The 23,138-nt window shown below is 31.6% G+C and overlaps 3 protein-coding genes across 3 annotated transcripts; all 3 read left to right on the top strand.

The window, feature by feature from the left end:
- The first annotated feature begins 4,286 nt into the window (after nucleotides 1-4,286).
- Nucleotides 4,287-5,275, top strand: LOC117931116 (ethylene-response factor C3-like). The gene has a single exon (XM_034851991.1). It carries the CDS (start codon nucleotides 4,362-4,364, stop codon nucleotides 4,986-4,988), a length of 627 nt encoding a protein of 208 aa, XP_034707882.1. The 5' UTR covers nucleotides 4,287-4,361; the 3' UTR covers nucleotides 4,989-5,275.
- A 4,109-nt stretch (nucleotides 5,276-9,384) lies between these two features.
- On the top strand, nucleotides 9,385-10,281 carry LOC117930529. Its single transcript, XM_034851172.1, has one exon. The coding sequence runs from the start codon at nucleotides 9,385-9,387 to the stop codon at nucleotides 10,279-10,281; it is 897 nt and encodes a 298-aa protein (XP_034707063.1).
- A 5,257-nt stretch (nucleotides 10,282-15,538) lies between these two features.
- On the top strand, nucleotides 15,539-16,600 carry LOC117930528. Its single transcript, XM_034851171.1, has one exon. It carries the CDS (start codon nucleotides 15,539-15,541, stop codon nucleotides 16,442-16,444), a length of 906 nt encoding a protein of 301 aa, XP_034707062.1. The 3' UTR covers nucleotides 16,445-16,600.
- The last annotated feature ends 6,538 nt before the right edge of the window (nucleotides 16,601-23,138 follow it).

Here is a 23,138-nt window from a genome sequence, read left to right as displayed (position 1 = left end):
TATTATTATTATTATTTTTAATTTTTCTGCTTGCCAATTTATTGCTTTTTAGAATTTTAGTCAAATAATTTTTTCAAACATAGAAGGTTACAACTTACAGGTAGATTATAACTATATGAGGGGTGGTTTGCTTTAAAAGGAAGATAAGTCTTGGCGTTCATAGTAAAATGGATTGAATTCTACCGACTTATTAAAGCGTTTATTTTGATTTAGGAAGCTACTATGTTTTGATACTTTTGGGTCAATGGAACCGTGCTAAAATATTGTTATGTTGGATTCTTGGAAAACTTGGGGGAAAAGGTAAGAGAAAGAAAATATAAACAAAAAAAATAAAATAAAAGTAAAGGAAAATAAAAAATAATTTTAAATTTAATAAATTATTTTTATATATTTTTTCAAACTTATTTCACTTATTTCTTTCAATTACATAAAAATTAAATATTTTAAAAATATATAAATTTTTATTGAATTTTAATCATATCTTATTTTCTTTTGTGTTTTTATAATAAAATCAAATATAAAAAAACAATTTTCCTTAATATATGTATATTTTCTTTTCTTAGTGCTTTCTGGAAACCAAACTTAACTTATATGTATTTAGAATTTATTTTAAAACAATTATTTAAAATAACTCATTTCTTTGATGTTTTTCATTTTCATTTTTTTTTTCTTTTAAAATTTGGCCTCAATGCTTCCATTCAATGTGATCAATTAACATTAAAACATATGTTTGAACCTATTTTGAAATAATTGTTTGAAGTAACCCCTTTCTTTACATATTTCAACTTTTAATATTTCTTTTAAAAAAATTTATTTGAAATTTTAAAAATGTAGTCTTGGTACGAATCTAGAAATTATATTTTAAAATTGTAGTTTCTAATTTACGTAGAAGGGGTATTTTTAAAATATGATTTTAAATTAATTTAAAAACAAAATTTAAAAGGCTATTTTAAAGAATAATTTCAAAACATGCCTATATTTTGTTTGGTTGTGGGCCAATTTGACCCAAAATTTATCTTTCAACACCAATACTAAAGACCAAATACCAAATGAGTGACCTTCAAGACTCCCTTGAAGAAGCAAAGGCTTAAATAATTTACATCTTCCTTAGACAAGGTCTGGTCAACATGAGAAAGCGTCAGTCAAAAAATATAAGCTCAATTTTATATTTTGAAAAACAAAAATAACCGTTCAACGGGGAGCTTACATATTTAGATTGAATACCCTACGATACCCTCTCTCTTAGGGATGATAATGGGGCGAGTTTTTTTTAGTACCCGCCCCACCCCATCCCTAATGGAATGAGTTTCAATTTTAATAAACGGATTTGGAACGAGGTTGATATTTTTTTTAAAACCTGGGGCGAGTTCGGGGCAGGTTCAAGTATTGCCTTGTTCCACCCCGCCTCGCTTTGATTATATATAAAATTAATTTAATTTAATTTTTATTTTACTATTTTTAATATATAGATAATAGTAAAATAAGTTGTAAAAATATAATAATTTAATTATTTATAAAATATATTTATTTTAATGTAATTAAAAATTTTAAAAAATTAAAAATTCAAAAAACAAGTTAAACGGGGTAGGACGAGGCAGGTATGAGAATTTATCATACTCGCCCCATCCCGTTTAACTTTTTAAATGAGACTATAATGAGAATTATTTTGAATAAATGAGACGAGGTTGGGATGGGGGCGACCTGTCCGGATCCCGCCCTGTTGCCATCCTTAGAGCTCTTTCATTCTCACTCATATAAGCTCAATTCTATATTTATAAAAACAAAAATATCTGTTCATGGGTAACTTACATATTTAGACTTAATACTCTAACTTCTCTCTCTCTCAAACCATAGCATCATTGATTATAGTTGATACAGATGATTGCATGATCCCTAGCTATACTTCTAAGTTTTAAGTACACTACAATATGATATTGAGTAATCTCTCTCTCAAACCATAGCATTGATTATAGTTGATATAGATGATTGCATGATCCCTAGCACTACAATATGATATTGAGAAATCTCTCTCTCTCTCTCTCTCTCTCTCTCTCTCTCTCTCTCTCTCTCTCTCTCTCTCTCTCTCTCTCTCTCTCTCTCTCTCTCTCTCTATATATATATATATATATATATAGATTTTAAGTACACTACCTTTTCAATATGTATAATATGATATGGAGTAATATTTCTATTAATCAATCATATATTAACAGATCTTATAATATATATCTTGCAGAGTAGGTATATTAAATATTTATTTGAGTAATTAATTTTTTAAAATTTTGTTTTGTTTAATTATCCAATTATTTAGGCCTATTTAGTAAAACATCTAGTACAATTAAAGGTTGCATTAGTAATTCCTTTGAAATGTAATAATGATTTTGAAATAACTCAACATATTTTGATCAAAGGATGTCAAAAATGTAATTCTCTTGAATTTATTTTAGTAGTTCACCTAATTGTGAGAAAAAACTAAATTTAAAAATATATTATTTTTACCTTAAAACCCTGGTAAAAAAATGCTACCAAAAGTATTCCATAGAAACAAGTAGGAAGGGAATATTAATAATATGCATGCGATTTTCAAATATTAATTCACATTTGACTACCAATTGAAATTACTATTAAGAGGAGGACAACATATTCAATACCTATGCTTGTATTAGAGTGAAACAATATCACTCTTAAGCCTATGGATGAATCAACCACGAGATGATACAAGATGAGATGAATTTAACAATTTTATTTAATGAAACAAATTTTTAGTTCTTTTATCTTTACAATCAAACTTATACAATGAAGTGACACAAGATGAGTAGAGGTTAGGATAACATATGGATGTGATAAATAATAGAGGTACCAAATATACATTTTCTTATGAAATAATCAAATTATATAGAAGGGTTTTTAATAGACTCTTCAATGAGACAAACCCCATATCCATTTGTCACCATGAGAAATAGTGGGGCAAAGAAATTAGGCAAAAGAGGGAGCTAGCTATATTTCCAAAAACCATTATGAATAATTTTGAGTTTGTATATAGATTGTGCTAATTTCCCTCTAGATGAAATCATTTTATCACTCTTCTATAAATCATTGGAATGAATATATAGTAAAAAAAAAAAGGAGGAAAAAAAATGATAGTCCAAAGTGAAAAATAGAAAGTAACCCAAAAGGGAAAAAGGAAAGCCCCATAATTACGTTGATCGGTCAACACTTCTGTTTGTGCTTGCACTATAACCATCAAAGACTGTGTTCGCTGAACCACTTTATTCACTGAAAATATAAACAAATAGGTAACGAATAGTAAAATCATTAAACAAAATCTACATCTTAGAGTAAAGTGAACCAAAGAGGGCCTACATTTCTTAATAAAACAATGACAGAGATATAATTATGGAGGCTATGAAGCTATCACAGTAAGTTGAAAATCAAGGAGCAGGGTATATCCCCCCTCACGTCAGTGTGCAAATCACCATTACACAACCACACCTACCACTACACCATGCATCACCATCTAACTCATTTTCATCTCATGTATCACCTTCACTTCCTCCCATCTCAATAAGATATAAGACACCACTGCCTCTACATTGATACTGAAAATCAAAATAATTTTTAAAAAATATTTTGTTCATTAAAGAACAATTTTTAAAAGCTATTCTAAACAACTATTTTTAAAAATTATTTTCGAAATCAGTTATCAAACAAATGCATAACATCTTTCTTTCTAACACAAATGAACTAAATTACTCCATAAATGAAATTGCTTTTGAAAAATAGTGCAGTGGGAGATGCAGTTTTAAGCAAAAAAAAAAAAAAAAAAAAAAGTCCCAAAATCACTGAAAGTTCATCTGAGTAAAGTTGGTGGAGAGTGATGGGACAGAAAATCCCACTTGCAGGTTAGATGTCTACATGATAATAACAAAAGATATATTATTGCAACTTGCAAGTGGGCAGCAAGGATAATCTTTATTAAATTTTTGTGTACATATGTATATTTACACGTCCATATGAAATCATGAGCTGACGTCATCTTGAATTCTCATTTGACCGGGCCGCCATGCCTAATGGTCAAATTGACTCACGTGCAGTAACTCCTTTGGGTCCCATTAACGACCACATGCATTTTGCATCGTCCACTCGATATTCATCTAATGTTGCCTCTTACCATTTTCATCATTCTTTATTTCCATTTTTATTTTTTAAACTTGGCTTCTTCCCTCCTTGTGCCCTATATAAACCCCCTCCTCCCGTTGAGTATGACCCAACACCACTCACTCTATTGAAGTTGAATCATTTGGAAGTCATCAACTTAGAGAGAGAATACCAAAGCCATTCAAACCATTGAATACAACTACATGGCTGATTCTTCATTCTTCCACAACTCTAACTCCCAGTTCTCCCCGGAGTCTTCTCTCGGTTCACCGGACTTTTTCTCTTTTCAAGACCCTCTACCCTTTGATCAGAACGACTCCGAAGAGATGCTGCTCTACGGTGTTCTTTCAGAGGCGGTGGCCGACTCCTCCTATATGAAAGAAGAAGTGTGCTCTAAGGTTAAGGCCATTGAGGAAGAGCCCATGAAGGAGGTGTCCTATCGAGGAGTTCGGAAGCGGCCATGGGGCAAGTATGCGGCGGAGATAAGAGATTCCACGAGGAATGGCGTGAGGGTTTGGTTGGGAACTTTCGATACTGCTGAGGCTGCAGCTCTGGCTTATGACCAAGCTGCATTTGCGATGCGGGGTTCACTGGCTGTTCTCAATTTTCCGGCAGAGATGGTTTACGAGTCGCTCCGGGAGATGAAATATGGGTTCCAGGAGGGGTGTTCACCAGTCCTGGCTTTAAAGAAGAGACACTCCATCAAGAACAAGTCAAGAAAGAGGAAAGAGAAGGAGTTGAGGCTTGAAAATGTGGTGGAGTTTGAGGACTTGGGGACAGATTACTTGGAGGAGCTTCTGAGCATATCTGAGAGTACTAATCCATGGTGATAATCATCATGCATGTATCTCTCATCACTTAATTTTGGATTAGACTACCTTAGCTTGTTCTTCGAAAATTTCTTGGTTTCTGAGAGAGACTTCTGTTTTTCTTTTCTTTTTTCTTTTGTTTTCTGTGTATAAACTTGAAGATAATGGAGGATCATATCCTCAATTATTATGTGGGTCACATTTTATTGACAAACAAGACAAGGGCATAGCTTCTATATTAATTTTTGTGTTTCTTTCTAACAGTTATAACTTTGATTGTGACTGGTGTTATCGGTATCCGGCGTTGAGATATGGTGTATTGCATATTACTATAAAATGCTAGCTCTTGTAGAAATTATTTGCTGCTATTAGCCCTCTCTGAGACTGCTCCATGAGATCTTCCAGAATTGGATTCAATAGGATTTTTGGTATAGTTCTATTTGATACATTCACAGCTTGCAAAGACTAGAGAAAATAAGACAGTAAACATGGTCATTTCAATGTAAGATTGTTAATCAATTTGGACAATTATCAATTCAAAGGATCTCTTTGGTCATGTCCATCTTTGGCTCTTCTGATATGACTGAGTTCCCTTACCTTCACTTAATTGGATCTCTGCTTATCCATTGTTTTCAACGTCTAAAAACATGGTCAATAAATAACTTTTCACGTGTGCTCCTTAAAGTAAGTCCCCACGGAAATGTTAAAAAACCAAAAAAGAGAAAACATTCAACTTTAAGTACTGTGATAATTGAAAGCTTCCATCATGGGTCCTGTGAGGGGTTCTTCTTTTTACATTTTTTTATTCCTTTTTTTTGTATCTTTCTATTGAATATTTGGAAGAGTAAAGGCTGCCTTGTTTGCTACTTGGGTGCTTTCTTTCTATTTTATTTATTCACACACTCAGCCACATTGAATCATTATTTGAAGAGTTGCCAACATAATTATGAAAGATCCTCTCCACTAATTGGATGATTCAATGTAATCTGAATGGTGGAAATCAGGTTGGATCTTACCCCTAAATGCAAGGGGGTGTCGTGTGATCATTAATATAGGCTGTACGTATTTCTGGTCACAGATGAGGATTCTGACTTCAAAATACTAACTTTCTCCTCCTATAGAATTCAGGTTCTAAAGTAGAATATCTATCTGGCAAGTATCCAAGTGTCTTGATTTGGGCCCAGAACGCAGCCCAGTGGGGGTGCTGATATTGAGCCAAAACAAATTTTAACCGTATGCCTCAAGTGGCTGTGTGTCCTTATGTAAAGCTATCAAAAAGCTCGAGGAACCACCGGCCTTTGTGCTATGAAAATCGGGAAGAGGTATATGATGCTTTCTAACATTTGAATTGAGAGGCTAGAGTAATTGTTATTGTGCTTTATGTGGATTTTTTTAGGGTGCATAAATATGTAAGGCATGAGAGATCTGCAAAAGCTTGATCAGATTTTAGTGGATTTCCTTTTCCCGGTGCCCATTTGGACAGGGCTTTGATATGAGTTGTACCACTCATGTCAGATGGTCATGTTGACGTCCGCATACATGTTGATAATGAGCTTAAGGAAATGGGAATCAAGCATTCAACATCTTGAAGGAGGGATAGAGTTGTTATCCAAGCATTTAACGAAAACCACGCAGGGCCCTCTCCTCAACATCCTTAGTCCACTACCTCAAAAAATTGTCATGGGCATACACCTACTGATTTTTGCATACCTGTAGATGACTGAGAATACAAATTCAAATTTTATGTTGTTTACTCTAAATTGATTCTCTTATAGACTTATTAACAGTAATCCTTTGCATCCTTTCCTTTTATTGGTGGGTTAATGTATGAGCAATGGTCCCATGTACGTGAGGATTTCTATGCATCTAGGAAAGATCTCTACCTTGAAAATTTAAATTTATAAAAGGAAAAAAAAAAAAGGCCAAGGATTTTGTTACTACACATGTGGCTAAGGATTTATATACCGGAGATTCTTACAGAGATGGAAATCATAAGAAATGAATCAATTTCATCTTACCCATTCCGGAAAGCTGTATTTTAAATTGATTTGAGATGCCTTTTGTCACACTAGGCCAGGGGTGATCCCATTGATTGCTGGGAAAGTTGTAACACCCAAAATGAAAGGAAAAAAAGAAAACAATGAAATAGAGAAGATAAAAGATTTATTTTATTCGACATAATCACCTATGTTCATGGGAAAGGGAGATCAGATTTATTTATACACTTAAAACATGCATACTTTAAACCTTTTTAATCTTTTTCTACCCAAAACTATACTCTTTTTGTTCTTCTCCACTCTTTTACTCACTTTTTCCTTTTCTCTCAAACTAGAAGCGTGATTTATCATAATACCTCGCTCATACCATGATGTGATTTAGAATTCATCACAAAACTTATCCAGTATGAGACAAACTATTTTTCTATTTAATGTTTTTTGCCTCTAAAAAAGTAGTTGACATTTTATCTATAATCAACATTGTCTTTCCAACTAAAAAGCGTAGTTACTGCTGTCTCATGTAATTTTGTTAGGGATGCCAATAGAATAATAACTTGATTTACTTCATCAATCCTAATCCCTATGCTCAATAATTGGATGATACACTTATTAAATTTATTTATATGATCCCTAACATCTATTTGTTTATCTATCTTCAACTCAAATAGTTGTTTCTTTAAATATAATCTATTTGTTTAAGGATTTTGACACATAAATTTTTTCTAACTTCTCTCATAAATTAGAAAGAGATTTTTCATTTAAAACACTATATTTTATTTCAAGAGCCATACTTAAATGAATAGTACTTACCATTTTTGTTTTTGATTCGATCTTCTCATTCTTCATTTGTCACGCTCTCTGGTTTCATGCCTTATAACATTTTGAGAAATTCTTATTGCACCAAAACATCTTTAATAGTACTCTTCCATAAACTAAAATATTCCATAAGAGGGTTCAATATCATATTTTATGTTTGACATCATTTTTAAAATAATTTTCTCATGATCTTCACACCTTGGTTTTGATATTTCTTGTTGGGAAAAAAAGAAAGTTTTGATACCACTTGTTGAGAAAATTGTAACACCCAAACTAACAAAAAATAAAGTGAAATAAAGAAGACAAAATATTTACGTGGTTTAACATAATCACATACATCCATGGCACAAAGAGATCAAATTTATTTATTAACTTAACAAATACACATTTCAAACTCCCTCGGCTCTTTTTCATTAAAAATCCAATATACCCTTTGTTTAGACTCTTTGCTCACTTTTTCTTTCTCTCCCAAAATCTTATATAAAATCACATATTTATAAATTCCAATAAATTAACCTTAAACCAATAGTTTCCTAATTCTAGTTAAACATAAAAAAGGTGACTTACTATATTGAATCTCCTAAAAATAAAAAGCAAATAATTTGAGTCTAATAACAACATTCACATGGTCACTTCAGTTTCCATATGATAGACTGCAGTCATCTGTGCATGTCTAATTATTAACAATTTTCAAGCTTATGCAACCACTCTCAGCCTCATACTTTTATATTTTGATTGTATATTTGCTCTTGTTTTTTTTTTTTTTTTCATAGAGCAAGTTGCAATTGCAAGCTAGGGCGAGGGGCACTGCGATCTAGTTTCCTATACCAGCAGCATACCCAGTCCATTTATGTGGCATTAACGTACGTTGTGATTTCACCAGTTATTCAAACTTGCATTTTAATATTTCTTTCCCTTAGTTTAGCATTTTCTAATTAATGGAGGAGACAAGGTGGCAATGCCACCATGCACCATGTATTTTAATGCATTATTTCATCAGATGTCATTACAAGTTTTGAGTTGGGTTGATGGCACAAGTTTAAACAGCAGGGTACTAGTAGGATTCCTTTTGTCTTAATGGGGGTTGACACATTCACATGGTCACTTCATTTCCATCAAGCAGGCCACACCAATGATGCATTTAAATTGCAGGGTAGCACGAGTGGCACTGCAATCTTGTCTCCCATACCAGCATATATCACAAAGTCTATTTGTGGTAACATATTGTGTTACCATTACTGGACATATTCGGACTTACAAATTCATAATTATTCCACTAGTTTAATGTTTCTTCATGTGCAATAATGGTTACGTGTGTGTTTATGCCTTATTTTTAGATCAAATCAAACTAAGGTTAATGCCATGACGAGTTTAGAGAACAGAGTTGTTTATAGCAATTATGAATTGTGTTGGGGAACATTGAACTAACATTAGCAGACATTGTGTTTGATCAGATCAAACTCATGTGTGAGTCATTGAGACTTGGGATGATGAGATTCCTTATGTCTTCCTTCCTTCATATATATGGAGCATACGCCAATGGAGGAAGGCAACTTGCTAGATCTGAGTTTTTCATTTGAAGTGTCAGGCCTCCTCTAAGAAAGATGGCTTCTTCTTCTCCAATCCACAAAACCAGTTATCATGCTCGCTCCATCAGCTTGCCATCAAGGCCCCATCCATTGATTCCTCAGATAGATGCGCATTTGTGTATATTGAGGGCTTCTGAAGCCACCTGTTCATCATCGTCAATAACTGACAAGCTAAGCAGTCTTGAAAATTTGTATGATTGCATGGAGAATTTGCTTCTGTTGCCACTCTCTCGGCAAGCCTTGGTCCAACATCAAAATCAGAAATGGGTTAGTGAGGTAGCAGATGGATATCTTCTACTGTTGGACGTATGTAGCGTGGCTGAAGATGCCTTGCTGCAGACCAAGGAAGGCGTCCAAGAACTACAATCAACTCTGCGCAGAAGGCCATATGGTGAACATGGGGCTACAAATGAGGTCGGAGAATACTTGGCTTCAAGAAAGAAGGTGAAGAAGGTGATCAGTAAGTCCTTGAGGGATTTGAAGAGCAAGCAAAGAAAATGTGACTTCTCCATCTCAGAGAACGAACCTGAAACTGTGGCTTTAGTCTGCATCCTGAGGGAGGTAGAAGTTGCCACTCTCACCGTGTTGGAATCTTTGTTATCCTCTATTGCCGGCCCAAAGAGGCAGTCCAAGACAAGCAAATGGTCATTAGTTTCCAGATTAATGCACTCCAAGCGTGTTGAAACTGAGGAAGAGAAAGCAGAATTCGGTGAATTTGAAAAGGTAGATGCCGCATTCCAGACCCATATCAGCCAGAAGACAAGCAAATCCTTCAACATAAAAGCAGAGAATGTGCAGAACCTGTTGGGGAACTTGGAGTTGAGCATTCATGATCTTGATGGAGGAGTAGGTAGCCTATTTAGGCGTTTAATTAAGACCAGAGTATCGCTTCTCAACATCCTCAACCACTAGCTCAAGAATTTCACAGTGCAAAGCCCTAGGCACCCAAAATTTTTTGTTAGACACACTTGTACATGAATGAGAACTAATTCTATACTTTTCCTCTATTAATTTATACCTTTTTGGCAGAAATCAACATTGTTCCCATCACTTACTCTCCTTTACCAGACATTTCTATATGTTGATAATTGACATCCACATTTTATTTCTCTGCAAGAAGACGGGGCTTTGGTTTTGATCTATACAATTTTGTACCTGAATGAAGTTACATGCCATTTGATACTAATTATACATTTTCCAGCATGAATGATGATTTTTCCTCATTTTCTAAGAAATTAATGAAATTTAGCATCCATGAATATATCACTAAAGTGAATGTTAACTGCCCAAAGCTGGTCTGTAAAACAAGCTCTGTTAAAACCTAGAACAGAGGGAAAACTCCTGATTGATATTTTGTACCAAAATGAATACAGAACTGTAGGTTCTGAATCATGCAGTGAACCCAACTAGTGTTGTGATCATAATCATTTAACTTGTTCACTGTCTTTGTATCACTCCATACTCAGATGGTTTACAAGTTACATTAAGTTTCTATTTAGATCAGTTGGAGAACTGGTTGGAGAAGACAATGCATTAGCATCAGGGAGAAAGCATTTAGATCCAAACCAAAATCACATTACCACTTAATAATTGTTGAAGGGGAAGAGATTCCTCATCATGTTCCCTCAATCACACTTGGATATGTGTGGCACTGCTAAGGATACTTTATTGCAGACAAGGAATTGCAAGTGAACTTCAATCAACTGCTCACAGAAGGCATATAGGTCATGACTTGTCCATAGGAATGAATATTTTGTTTTCATTCCCATTTATTCCTAAATAGGAATGAATTTAGTGATTAAAATTTGTGTTTGGATGCCCTTTCGAAGGTAAGGTTAGAATTGTTATTTGTTTCCATTTTATTGTAATTATGTGATAATGTGAATGAGAATGAAAAAGAAAATAAATTGACAATAATAATCTTTACAATATTAATTAAATTGGGAACATCAAAGTGATTTATTACATATTACTGATCATTACATATTACTTTGTTAAGAGATAAAGATTATTATTAAGTTGGTTTGCCCTAGAAATCAAATTATCTTGAGCAAACCATTGAGACTTGTACAGTAGTGGATATATGGTAAGGATTAGTTATTTGCTGGTGATGGTGCAGACGGCTTTTGCTGATCAACTGCATGGCTGGCCTCCGGTGCAGGGATCCTAGCTGATGGTGAAGAAGGCTTTTGTGACGCTGCACGGTTGGCCTCTGGTGCTGGTATTCGAGGTCCACGGATCCTTCTCCCTCTGGATATCCACCATCGACTCTCTGGATCATTGGGCTCGGCCCTCAATGCTTTTTCATGCTGTGATTCATAATGGATAACAGTGTCCATGGCATAAGAAATCGGGGCAGTAAGCCCAATCACTGCAAAGAACAATAGGAAAGCAAACAAGTAGGAACGGGAACGAGCCTCCATGGCTTTTGACTGTGATTAAACAGCAACAGATTGCATTAAGAGCCACATTCGTCTGGTATTTATGTAGCAGAATACATGCAATGATCTTGAGAAGTTGCACGTTAATAAATCTAAAAAGACTCGGTCACGTGGTAGTCCAGAGTGCAAGTTCATTTACGCGCTTAGCCCAATGGAGTAATGCCTCATAGCTCAAGTCCGTGTGTTATTTCATGAATTATATATAAAAATTTATCTTGAATACAATATGCCTTTTAGGCTCTTTTCTCCAATTTGTCTCCCACTGGACTATTTTTTGTCAATCTTGAACAATTGATTATCAGAGCAAAAAGTATTTTGTTAAGTTAATGGAAAGCCTTTTAAGGGATGATTGGAAGAGCACCTTTTTTTATCTTTTCTTTTCTTTTTTAATTTATTTGCAACAATTTTTGTTTGCAAAATTAAACTCCAAACAAACAGCTAGCTATTTTGCTTATTTTCTTGGTTTCATATGTATGAACACGTCTAATTTATTTGGTCAAACATAAATTACGTGACGATCAATCATTAAGTAATTTGCAAGTGGTTGTTGAATCTTCTATCCCTTCCTTCTTCGAAAACTCATACATGAACTATATTAAAAACAAGAGTTTCCATATTATACTTCAAATGAAACTTGACTTTGGGCCATATAAGAATGTTTCCCTTATAAGGATTTGGAACTTGTAGTGTTTTTATTAATTAATAATCCTTTCATAATAAATGCTTCTATGAAGAATCAATTATATTTAGTTGTAAATAAATAAAAAATATTCTAAAAAAATATTGCTCTAGAGAGTGTTTTTATGGTAATGTCCTATAAAACTAAAGGTGATTTTTGAAAAAAAAAAAAACATCTACTTATATATATGAAAAAAGAAAAACATCTCTATATGAAATGAAATGAAATGTAGATTTATACAATGTAAACATTGAGAATCCCCACGTTGGAAAGGTTGAACATTTTTTATGGGTTTATATTGTATCCTACTTTTTTAACCAAATGGGCTTGTAGATAAGTGGGAGCCTCGCACCTCCAAAGGGGCCAAAGTCCATTTTAGTGGAAGTTCTCCCCTTGTTATATTGAACTAACAATGTGTATCGAATGTGAGGTTTAATATTAATTGTTGAATCGTGGAGATAGGACATTAGTTTCCTTATTCTACTGAGATTGATACCCAAGAAGGGCGAATTTACTTTAAAGATAATGCTCACATCATCTAAACAATCTGATAAGTGCTCTACTCTATCTTTTAAGTTTACTCTTTTTGTTATGTTTTAGGCTTAGCTCTAAGTTTTCAAATGTTCTTACATATATATCTTTTCGTGGTTCTGATACCATAAACACTCAAAACTATCACACACGCATCCCTTAGTTGGGCTTTGAACTTGGTTGCCCATACAACCACCAAGGGGGAGCTAATGTACGTCAAGAGCATATATCTAGGTACCTATTAGAGTCCTAGGCAACCCCCGTCAAAGGAATTATTGTCACCAGTGGACGGAGAGCCCCACTTCACTCCAATGACCTCTAGGTCATGGGTGAGAGTTCCCACTGGTGTCATGCTTGAATTTGGTATGTTATGTCGAAGACTCTGATACCATAGACACCCAAGATGAGGTAATATGTAATGAAATAATAAATTATGTAAAAATTCAAAACAAATTAAGAGAAATAAGAAATAAACACAAAGATATTAAATCATAAAGAAATTTAAAAGAAATGAACATAAAACTTATATATATTACATAAGCTTGAAAACATACATTATGAGAGATAACTTACAATGGAAAGGTAAGAGATGGAAGAAGAAAGGAAAGATTGAAACTTTAATTTGGAAGGCTTACATCTTGAGAGAGAAAGAAGAGAGAAGGAAGAGCTTAAGAAGCTTAAAATTTGATCTACTTACAATTGAGGACCAGACCCCTTAAATAAGAAAAATAAGAATCTCGAATGGTAAAAGCAATCGATGTGTTATTGTTGATTTTTTGACTTCAATTGTGAATAGTGACTTCAATTGTGAATAAGAATCACTCGTAATGTGAATGGTGAGCAATAAAAATAACTTTTACTACAGTACTTTTGACTTTTGGTGATCGAATTTTGCATTTGATGGATTCCTATGTGCTTTATTGCTTATATATATATATATTGGAAACCACTATACGATATGTATCTTGCAATGCCATAATTTTCTCTAAAACTGAAATTAAAGATGTTGATTTGAAGTAGTGAATATTGATGATTCTTGAAATGAAAAATAAAACAATTTTAAACTTTTTGCATGGAACATAAGAAGAAAAATATTAAAATAAATTTGTGAATTTTCGCACCCTTCCAAAATAACCCAAATAAAAAAGTTTCACTTTTAATATCCAATCAAAGTTCAAGTAAAAACATTTATTCAACAATGATTTATGATATAAGCATGATAATTTTAGAGTAATCTTTTTTTTTTTTTTTTTTTAAAAAAAATTAAAACTAGATTTTCTAAATCTTACATTAAATTTAAAAAGAAATATATTTTGAAGTCATAGAAAAATGTTATTTTAAAATGTGGAGCAAAATTAGAATTAGTTTGAGCATCATCAATTCTAGTTGATCTAAAATAATGCTAGCTATATGATCATTTTAAAATAAAACTTTCTAAATTCCATCCATAGATGTTAAATTTGATTCAAAGTGGTTCAAATAACTGATGATAAGATGTGCAGCAACACTGCTAGTTAACTAATGATATATTAACTTACATAAGATGCAAGAAGTCAGATTTTCTGTTGTTTACTCCCAATGATTCGCTTATAGACTTATTAACAATAATCCTTAGTATCCTTTCCTTTTATGGTGGGTTAATATATGAGCTATGGTCTCATGTAAGTGAGGATTTCTATCCATATAGGGAAGATCTCTACCTTGAAAACTTAGATTTATAAAGGGAAAAAATGGCCAAGGATTTTGTTAGTGGACAAGGGGCTAAAGATTTATATACTTGAGATTCTTACACAGATGGAAGTCATAAGAAATTATCCAATTTCATCTTACCCGTTGTGGCAATGCAACCACGCACCAAATCATTGGACCGTTAGAATGCAACAAATCTTATAATATAATCCAGGCTGCATGAGAACTGATGTAAACTGATCATAAAATAATCTACTAATTAATTAGATTCCCTTTGTCTCAATTGGGGTTGACTCCATTTGCATGGTCACTTCATTTCCGATCAAGCAGGCCACACCAGTGATGCATTTAAATTACAGGATGGCACGAGTGGTACTGCAATCTTGTCTCCCCTACCAGCATATATCGCATAGTTTATTATGTAGTAATTGGCAAATGGCGTTACCATTATTGAACATATTTAAACTTTCAAATTCATAATTATTCCACTAGTTTATTACATGGAGGAGACAAGGTGGAAATGCCACGATGCACCATGTGTGTTTATGACTTGTTCTATGAGATCATATGTGGCTGTGCTAAGGTCAATGCCATGACAAGTCTAGAAAAGTACATAATTATGAAGTGGGTTGGGGAACATTCAACTAACATTTGCAGACATCATGTTTAGATCAAATCAAACTCATGTTGTGAGTCATTGAGAGTTGAGATGATGAGATACCTTATGTCTCCCTTTCCCTCGTATATATATAGAGCAGATGCCAAGGGAGGAAGGCAACTTGCTAGATCTGAGTTGTACATTTCAAGCGCCAGGCCTCCTGTAAGAAACATGGCTTCTTCTTCTTCTTCTCCTCCAATCCCCAAAACCAGTTATCATGCTCGCTCCATCAGCTTGCCCCCAAGACCTCACCCATCGATTCCTGAAATAGATGAGCATTTGTGTAGATTAGGGGCTTCTGAAGCCATCTCTTCATCGTCATCAATAACTGATAAGCTAATCAGCCTTAATAGTTTGTATGATTGCATGGAGAATTTGCTTCTGTTGCCACTCTCTCAGCAAGCCTTGGTCCAACATCAAAACAAGAAATGTGTTATTGAGGTAGCAGATGGATGTCTTCTACTGTTGGATGTTTGTAGCGTGGCTAAAGATGCCCTGTTGCAGACCAAGGAACGTGTCCAAGAACTACAATCAACTCTGCGCAGAAGACCATGTGGTTCACATGGGGCTGAAAATGAGATTGGAGAATACATAGCTTCAAGAAAGAAGGTGAAGAAGGTGATCCACAAGTCCTTGAGGGATTTGAAGACCAAGCAAAGAAAATATGACTTCCCCATCACAGAGAAAGAACATGAAACTATGGGTTTAGTCTGCATCTTGAGGGAGGTAGAAGCTGCCACTCTTACTGTGTTGGAATCTTTGTTGTCCTCTATTGCCGGCCCAAAGATGCAGTCCAAGACAAGTAAATGGTCATTAGTTTCCCGACTAGTGCAGCCGAAGCGTGTTGAATCTGAGGAAGAGAAGGCAGAAGTCAGTGAATTTGAAAAGGTAGATGCTGAATTCCAAACCTATATCAGCCAGAAGACAAGCAAATCATTCAACATACATGCAGAGACTGTGAAGAACCTGTTGGGGAACTTGGACTTGAGCATTCAAGATCTTGATGGAGGAGTAGAATGCCTATTCAGGCGTTTAATTAAGACCAGAGTATCGCTTCTCAACATGCTCAACCACTAGCTCACGATTTTCATGGTGCAAAGCCTTAGGCCCCCAAAAATTTTTGTTGGATACATACTTGTACATGAATGAGAAATACTTCTATACTTTTTCTCTTTCAATTTGTACCTTTTTTTTGCAGAAATTTACATTGTTTCCATCACTTACTCTCCTTTATCAAACATAATTGGCATCCACATTTTACTTCGCTGCAACAAGACAGGGCTTTGGTTTTGATCTAAACAATTTTGTACCTGAATGAAGTTACTAACCATTTGATACTAATTACATATTTCTGTGTAAAGGAGAATTTTTTCTTCATTTTCTAAGAAATTAATCAAATTTAGCATCCATGAATATATCACTAAAGTGAATGTTAACTGCCCAAAGCTGGTCTATGAAAACAAGCTCTCTTAAAACCTAGAACAGAAGGAAAATTCCTGATCAAATTTTTGTGCCAAAATGATTACAGAACTGTAGGTTCCGAACTTTGGATATTCTGATTCATGCAGTGAACACATCCAGTGTTGTGATCACAGTCGTTTTACTTGTTCATTGTCTCTGTATCATTCCACACTCAGATGCTGCAGGGCCACTATTTCTGTACCAAGGACAAAACGAGGGATTGCATCTTTTACAATATCAATCACATAATAGCTTCCATCCTTTAAAAGAAAAAAAAAAAAAAAAAGACAAATCAGGCTCCAGATTGACATGAGAAAAATGTAAATATGCATATGGGCCTGCAATTTTACAAGTTATAGTAATTGGGTGATCAGTTTGAGAGCTGGTTGGAAGGAGAATGCATAGACATCAAGGAGATAGAATTTAGATCCAATCACAATCATATTACCGCTTATTAATTGTTGAAGGGGAAGAGATTCCTCATGCTTCCTAAATCCAGATCCATGATATGTAATTTAGGAAGTGCCAGGGCAAGCAAAGCATCTGCAAATTGCAAGGCTAAGCTGTACATTCAACCAGCATTTGTGCATATAAAAGAGCTTCTGAGAAATGGGTTGATGAGCTGTTTTGTATTAGATTTCTTAGGCTGTTGGATGTTTGTGGCGCTGCTAAGGATGCCTCATTGCAGACAAGGGAACTGCACATGAGCTTCAATCAACTGTGGGCACAAGGCACATAGTTCTTACAAAGTGTTAACCCCTATTACCATATGTACTTGCTTGCTATGAGAGACAAATCTTGACAGTATTTTCAAACCATATTTCATTTTTTTTAGCAACATCTTGGTTTTTAACCACACATCAGATTTATGAGTCTGAGAATTTTTCCTAAAATTGTCAATTAAATGGTGAAAAATGAATGGTAAACAATCAATATGTCAATGTTGAATTAGACAAAAATTTTGAAATGTTAATCAAAAGTTAATAATTTGAATTGTTGTCACATAAAATTTCATAATCAAGAATTTCATAAATTAAATTTAAATTTGAAAATAAATTTAACTATTAAATTATTTGAAATTTGAATGTTAATTATATTGTGATAATTAATTTAATTATTGCTGGGTAATTATTAGAGGACCTTAGATAAAAAATAACTCGATGAAAGTTTTAATATGTTAAATTAATACAATGAATTTTTGAAAAGAAATTAAATTTAATATTATAATGAATATATTTAATTTTTGTACTTGAAATTCAATGTTATAAAATATGAAATAGAGTTTAATTGAAATTAAATTAAGATTAATTTGTGTTATATGAATTTAGGAATTTATATATAAAAAAAGAGTAAATTGATTAAATGTGAATATCATCATTTAATAGATTTAATTTTGAAAGTTTGATTTAGTTGAGGAATGGTTATAAATGAAGTGGATTAAATTAATGTCATTCTAAAAGGTTGAGAATCTGATTATTATAATTTGAATGATTAAATAATCAATTGCTAGTGGATTATTAGTTAAAAGATAAGATATTTGAAAATATAGTAAATGTATGGGCCTAGCATATAGTATTTTTAAGAACTAAATATAATAATGAGTAGTAAATTGAAGTTAAGGAGTTTACAAATACAAAGGCTTCAAATAAGGCTAAATAAATAATAAAAATAAAATAAAATTAATTAAGGGAATTATAGTGTGTGTGGAATTTTGGATTAAAATATATTAAATATGTAATATGCGATGGTTTATAAACAAGGGAGAATTGTGTTTTACACCCACTTGTGCTTGAAAATTGGTTCAAGGGCATTATCTTTCAAAATTTCCTGAAATACCCTTTGTTAAAAAAAAATAATAAATAATCGGCTTCCACGTTACCTTTCTTTTACATATTAATTTGTGGGACCATGTAAATTAATTCCTAGTTAGGGAGGTGTCACTATTTCCACCAATTATTTTTCTCCCAAAAACCATGCCTTAGAAATTGAATATTGGAAATCAATTATTAAAAATGATTATCACTACATTTTTTAAGTAAATATTTTTTAAACACCTCATAAAATATATATATTTTTTCAAACTTACAAAATATAAAATAAATATTTTTTAAACACCTTAAAAAAATATTATTATTCTTTTTTATCTAATATATATACAAAATATTTTTTATATAAATATTTTTTAGGTTATAGACAATAAATAGACATTGTCTTAATATATTATTTTGTAACATGACCATCTTTTAACTCATGGTAATAATTAATTTTTAATTGAACAATGTATTATAACTTAATAATTTGAAAAATATTAAAATACCCCTTTAAATTTGAAATAAATGTGGACTTGACATGATTTAAATTATTAAAACAGATATCATTAAGTCAAATAAATGTATCATATTAAGAGATGTGCATGTAATTGTATCATAATTTTTTTTTTCCCTCATACATGATATCTTTTGTATAAAAGTTTTGTAGATGAAAAATGACACAATATTTTGTTCTGCAAAGAGGTATAAAAATGCATTAAAATCGAAAAGAGAATATAATGGAACACAAATTAGATGAAAATCACCTTGAATAGAGATACAATAGAAAACATGAAAATGTGAGAAAAAACAAGTTTAGATGAAATTTAAGATAAAGAATCAAAGAAAATAAATTAAAAGTAATAATATAAAAATCATAGAATCTTCAAAACTATAATTACAACAAAAAAATTATTTTAAATTAACTCGATAATTTAAATTAATGATTTTTTTAATCTCTATTAATATTATGTTTATAAGGGTAAAATAGTAAAAATATATATTTCATTTGGTTTACTTGTAATAAACACTTTAAATATGATTAATTTTAATTTTATTTCCTATACTATGATTTTGGCAGGGAAGATCTAAATGACATAGTTTGATAAAAAATATTGATAATTTTTCCTAAATAGTTATTACATGTTATTTATATTGTCTTAAGTCATTTGAAACAATGACGCTTATGTGTTATTAATTCATATTAATTTGATTTCATAAAAAAATGTGATACCTAAATATTATGACTAATTTTCTTTTATATCAGATGTAAATGTACTAAAAAAAAATATTATTAAAATTACTCAAACGAAATATACAATTATAAATTTTGGATAATGAAATTTAAAAATTCAAATTGAAACAATTTTTAGGTGAAGGAATGTGTGGGTGGAAAATGTTCAATCCTTAGGTGATAAGGAAAAAAAAGGTTCAGAATTGATTGAAATTTTGTATAAAGGGTAACCTTGTACACCCCTTGTACAATTAGTACATTTGCCTTGTACAATGACTATAACACCTTTGTGTAGTAGTGCAAATTTCATATACAATCAGTGGGTGATAAGGAAAATAAAGAAGTGATTCAAAATCGATTAAAATATTTCACAAATGGTAGCCTTGTACACCTTGTATACTTAATACTTTTCTTTGGTACACTTAGTACATTTTCTTTGTACAGTTAGTGTAATATCATTATACAATGATGCAATATATTTCTTTTAAATTATGTGTCCACGTAGGTATGTTAATCATATTTCTAATAGTTTGGTTGAGAAAATGGTGGATAGATTAGGGTTAATTTTTTTCCCCAAACATTATTATTAAAGAAAGTATCGAAATTTCCATTTGGGAGTTAAATAAAGTGCATGATATAAGTATGTAATTTGTGGGTGATAAGAAAAATGAAAAAGTGATTCAGAGTATATTAAAATCTTTCACAAATGATAGCGTTGTACACCCTTATATAGTTAGTGTAATATCATTGTACAATAATGCAATATATCCCTCCTAAGTAATGTATCCACATATATATATATGTTAACCATATTTCTAATGGTTTAGTGAGGAAAGGGTAGATGAATTAGGGTTAAATTTTTTCCCCAAACATCATTACTAGGGAAATTATTAGAATTCCTATGTGAGAGTTAAATAAAGTGCATGACATGAGTATGTAATCTGTGAGTGATAAAGAAAGTAAAGGAGTGGTCCAAAATCGATTGAAATATTTTACAAATGGTAATCTTTTACACCCCTTGTACACTTATTACATTTTCTTTGTACAATTAGTGAATACTCTTATATAATGACACAAATTTCATATCCCTGTAATGAATGTGTGCCTATATGTGTATTAAATATGATTCTTATGCAATGGACCAATTCCTTTATTTAATTGTGAACATATTATATTTGTTATTTTATTATTAAAATAACAATTAGAAAAAAATAAAAAAGAATAATCAATAAATGAAATTTAATTCTTTTTATTATTTTCATATAAAAAAAAAGTATTAAACAAGGTCTTCAATTTTCATTTTTAAAAATAGTTTTCATTTTTTAATTAAATGTATTTTAAAAAATAGACAATATAGAAAATAAAAATTATTTTTTAAAAATAAAAAAATAAAAAATAAAAAATAGAAAAATATTTTAAAACCAAACTCAAACATAATCTATGTAATTTTTAACTACTTGTTTTCATTTAAAATGAGTAAATATACTATTCAACCCTTTTATATGAGAAAATTTTAATTTCTACTGTACTATGTATTGATATAATTCATTTCTAAATATGAAAACATTTTAGTTAGATATTTAAAATAAAAATCTCCATCCATCCTCTTTCTCTCATTTTCTTTTGCTTATTTCAACAAATTTTCAATTAATTCAAATCATTAAAAAAAATTCATTAATAAACAAATTGACAACATTTCATACAACTTATTACCAAAAGTCTATATTTAAAAAATTATTAAAATAAGAAAGGAAGAAGATTAAAAAAAAAATTAAACCTTTTAGTTTATAATAGTAAAAAAAAAACTTTAAAATACTTTTTAGTATAAAAGAAAAAAATAGTAAATATATTTATTTTAAATAGTGTTTTAATCATTAAATTATTTACTTCTAAAATGTAAAAGATAATTTTTATTCGTTTAAATTAATATTTTTTTATGGAAAGTATTTCCAAAATAGTTTTTAAATCATTAATATAATTTTTTATTTATTTATAATTTAAAAATAGAAAATAATACTGATTTTTCAATTATTTTTAAAAGAGTTTAAAAAACAATAAAAAATAAAAAAAATGATTAAATAAGGGAGAATTTTATTGAAGTGATATGTAAAGAGTGGTGGTATAAGACAAAAATAATGGGTGTTAGTCAAATGGGTAGTTTTGTTTATTTCTACCTTATATCCTTGTAATCAATTATGAGTGTTAAAAGGACTTTTTATTAATTATCAACTTCAAGTGGGTGTAAAACATAATTCTTCCGTTAAACAATTAGAATGATAAAATGTATGCAAAAGAAAAATAAATTAAATGTTAAATGAATAAAAAATTATATATACAGGGTTAATTTCAATCATCTTCCTTCAAGATTTGGGTAAATACGCCTAATCTTCACATGTTTAAAATTTTATTAAATATTTGTTATTTGAGTGAAAGAGGAAATGAGTGAAAATAACAATGAAATTTCAAATTAACATGGTCTAAGCATATAGGCCAAAATCTTTAAGGAATGGGAATGAAATTAATCCATATATGTTATCGTTTGGATAATAGTAAACAAAGAGGCAATGGTGGTCCAGCGTAAAAAAAAGAAAAAAGTGAAAATACAACAACAATAAGAAGATGATGATGAAAGTGGTATGAAAGACATAAATGAAAAATAAAAGGAAATTGAAGTAGTAAAAACCGCTTTAAGGAAAGAAAAAGAAGAGAGAAGAAGAAAAATAAAGAGGGGTAGAAAGGCATAAAGAAAAATGAAAGAAAAGGAAGAAAAAAAGGAGTTCCATACCATGGGTTTTTGGAAGATTGTTTGACTGGCCAAATGTGGTTGGTTTCACATAAAATTCGAGAAGGATATTCTATTTTATGTGGAGAATATCGTTATAAAATCCAATTTCAAAGTTAATAGTTGGATTCTTGGGTTCTGATAGGGTAGTTTACTCCTAAAACTTCATTTAGAATATTAATTTTAGTAAAAAATTTATGATTGTTGTTTTTGGAAGTTAAATATATTTATTATGGTGATATTTTGCAAGTGATTTTATGTATATAGTCATTATTTTATTTATTTAACGGTTGGCCTCCGGTGCTGGTATTCGAGGTCCACGGATCCTTCTCCCTCTGGATATCCACCATCGACTCTGTGGATCGTCGGGCTCAGCCCTCAAAGCTCTTGCATACTGCGATTCATATTGGATGAGAGTGTCCCTGGCATAAGAAATTGAGGCAGTAAGCCCAATGACTGCAAAGAACAACAGGAAAACAAACAAGT

The sequence above is a fragment of the Vitis riparia genome, chromosome 14 (genome assembly GCF_004353265.1).
Source record: "Vitis riparia cultivar Riparia Gloire de Montpellier isolate 1030 chromosome 14, EGFV_Vit.rip_1.0, whole genome shotgun sequence".
In the NCBI taxonomy this organism is placed as follows: domain Eukaryota; kingdom Viridiplantae; phylum Streptophyta; class Magnoliopsida; order Vitales; family Vitaceae; genus Vitis; species Vitis riparia.
Note: the sequence above shows the minus strand (reverse complement) of the source record. Positions and strands in the feature narration are given on the sequence as shown.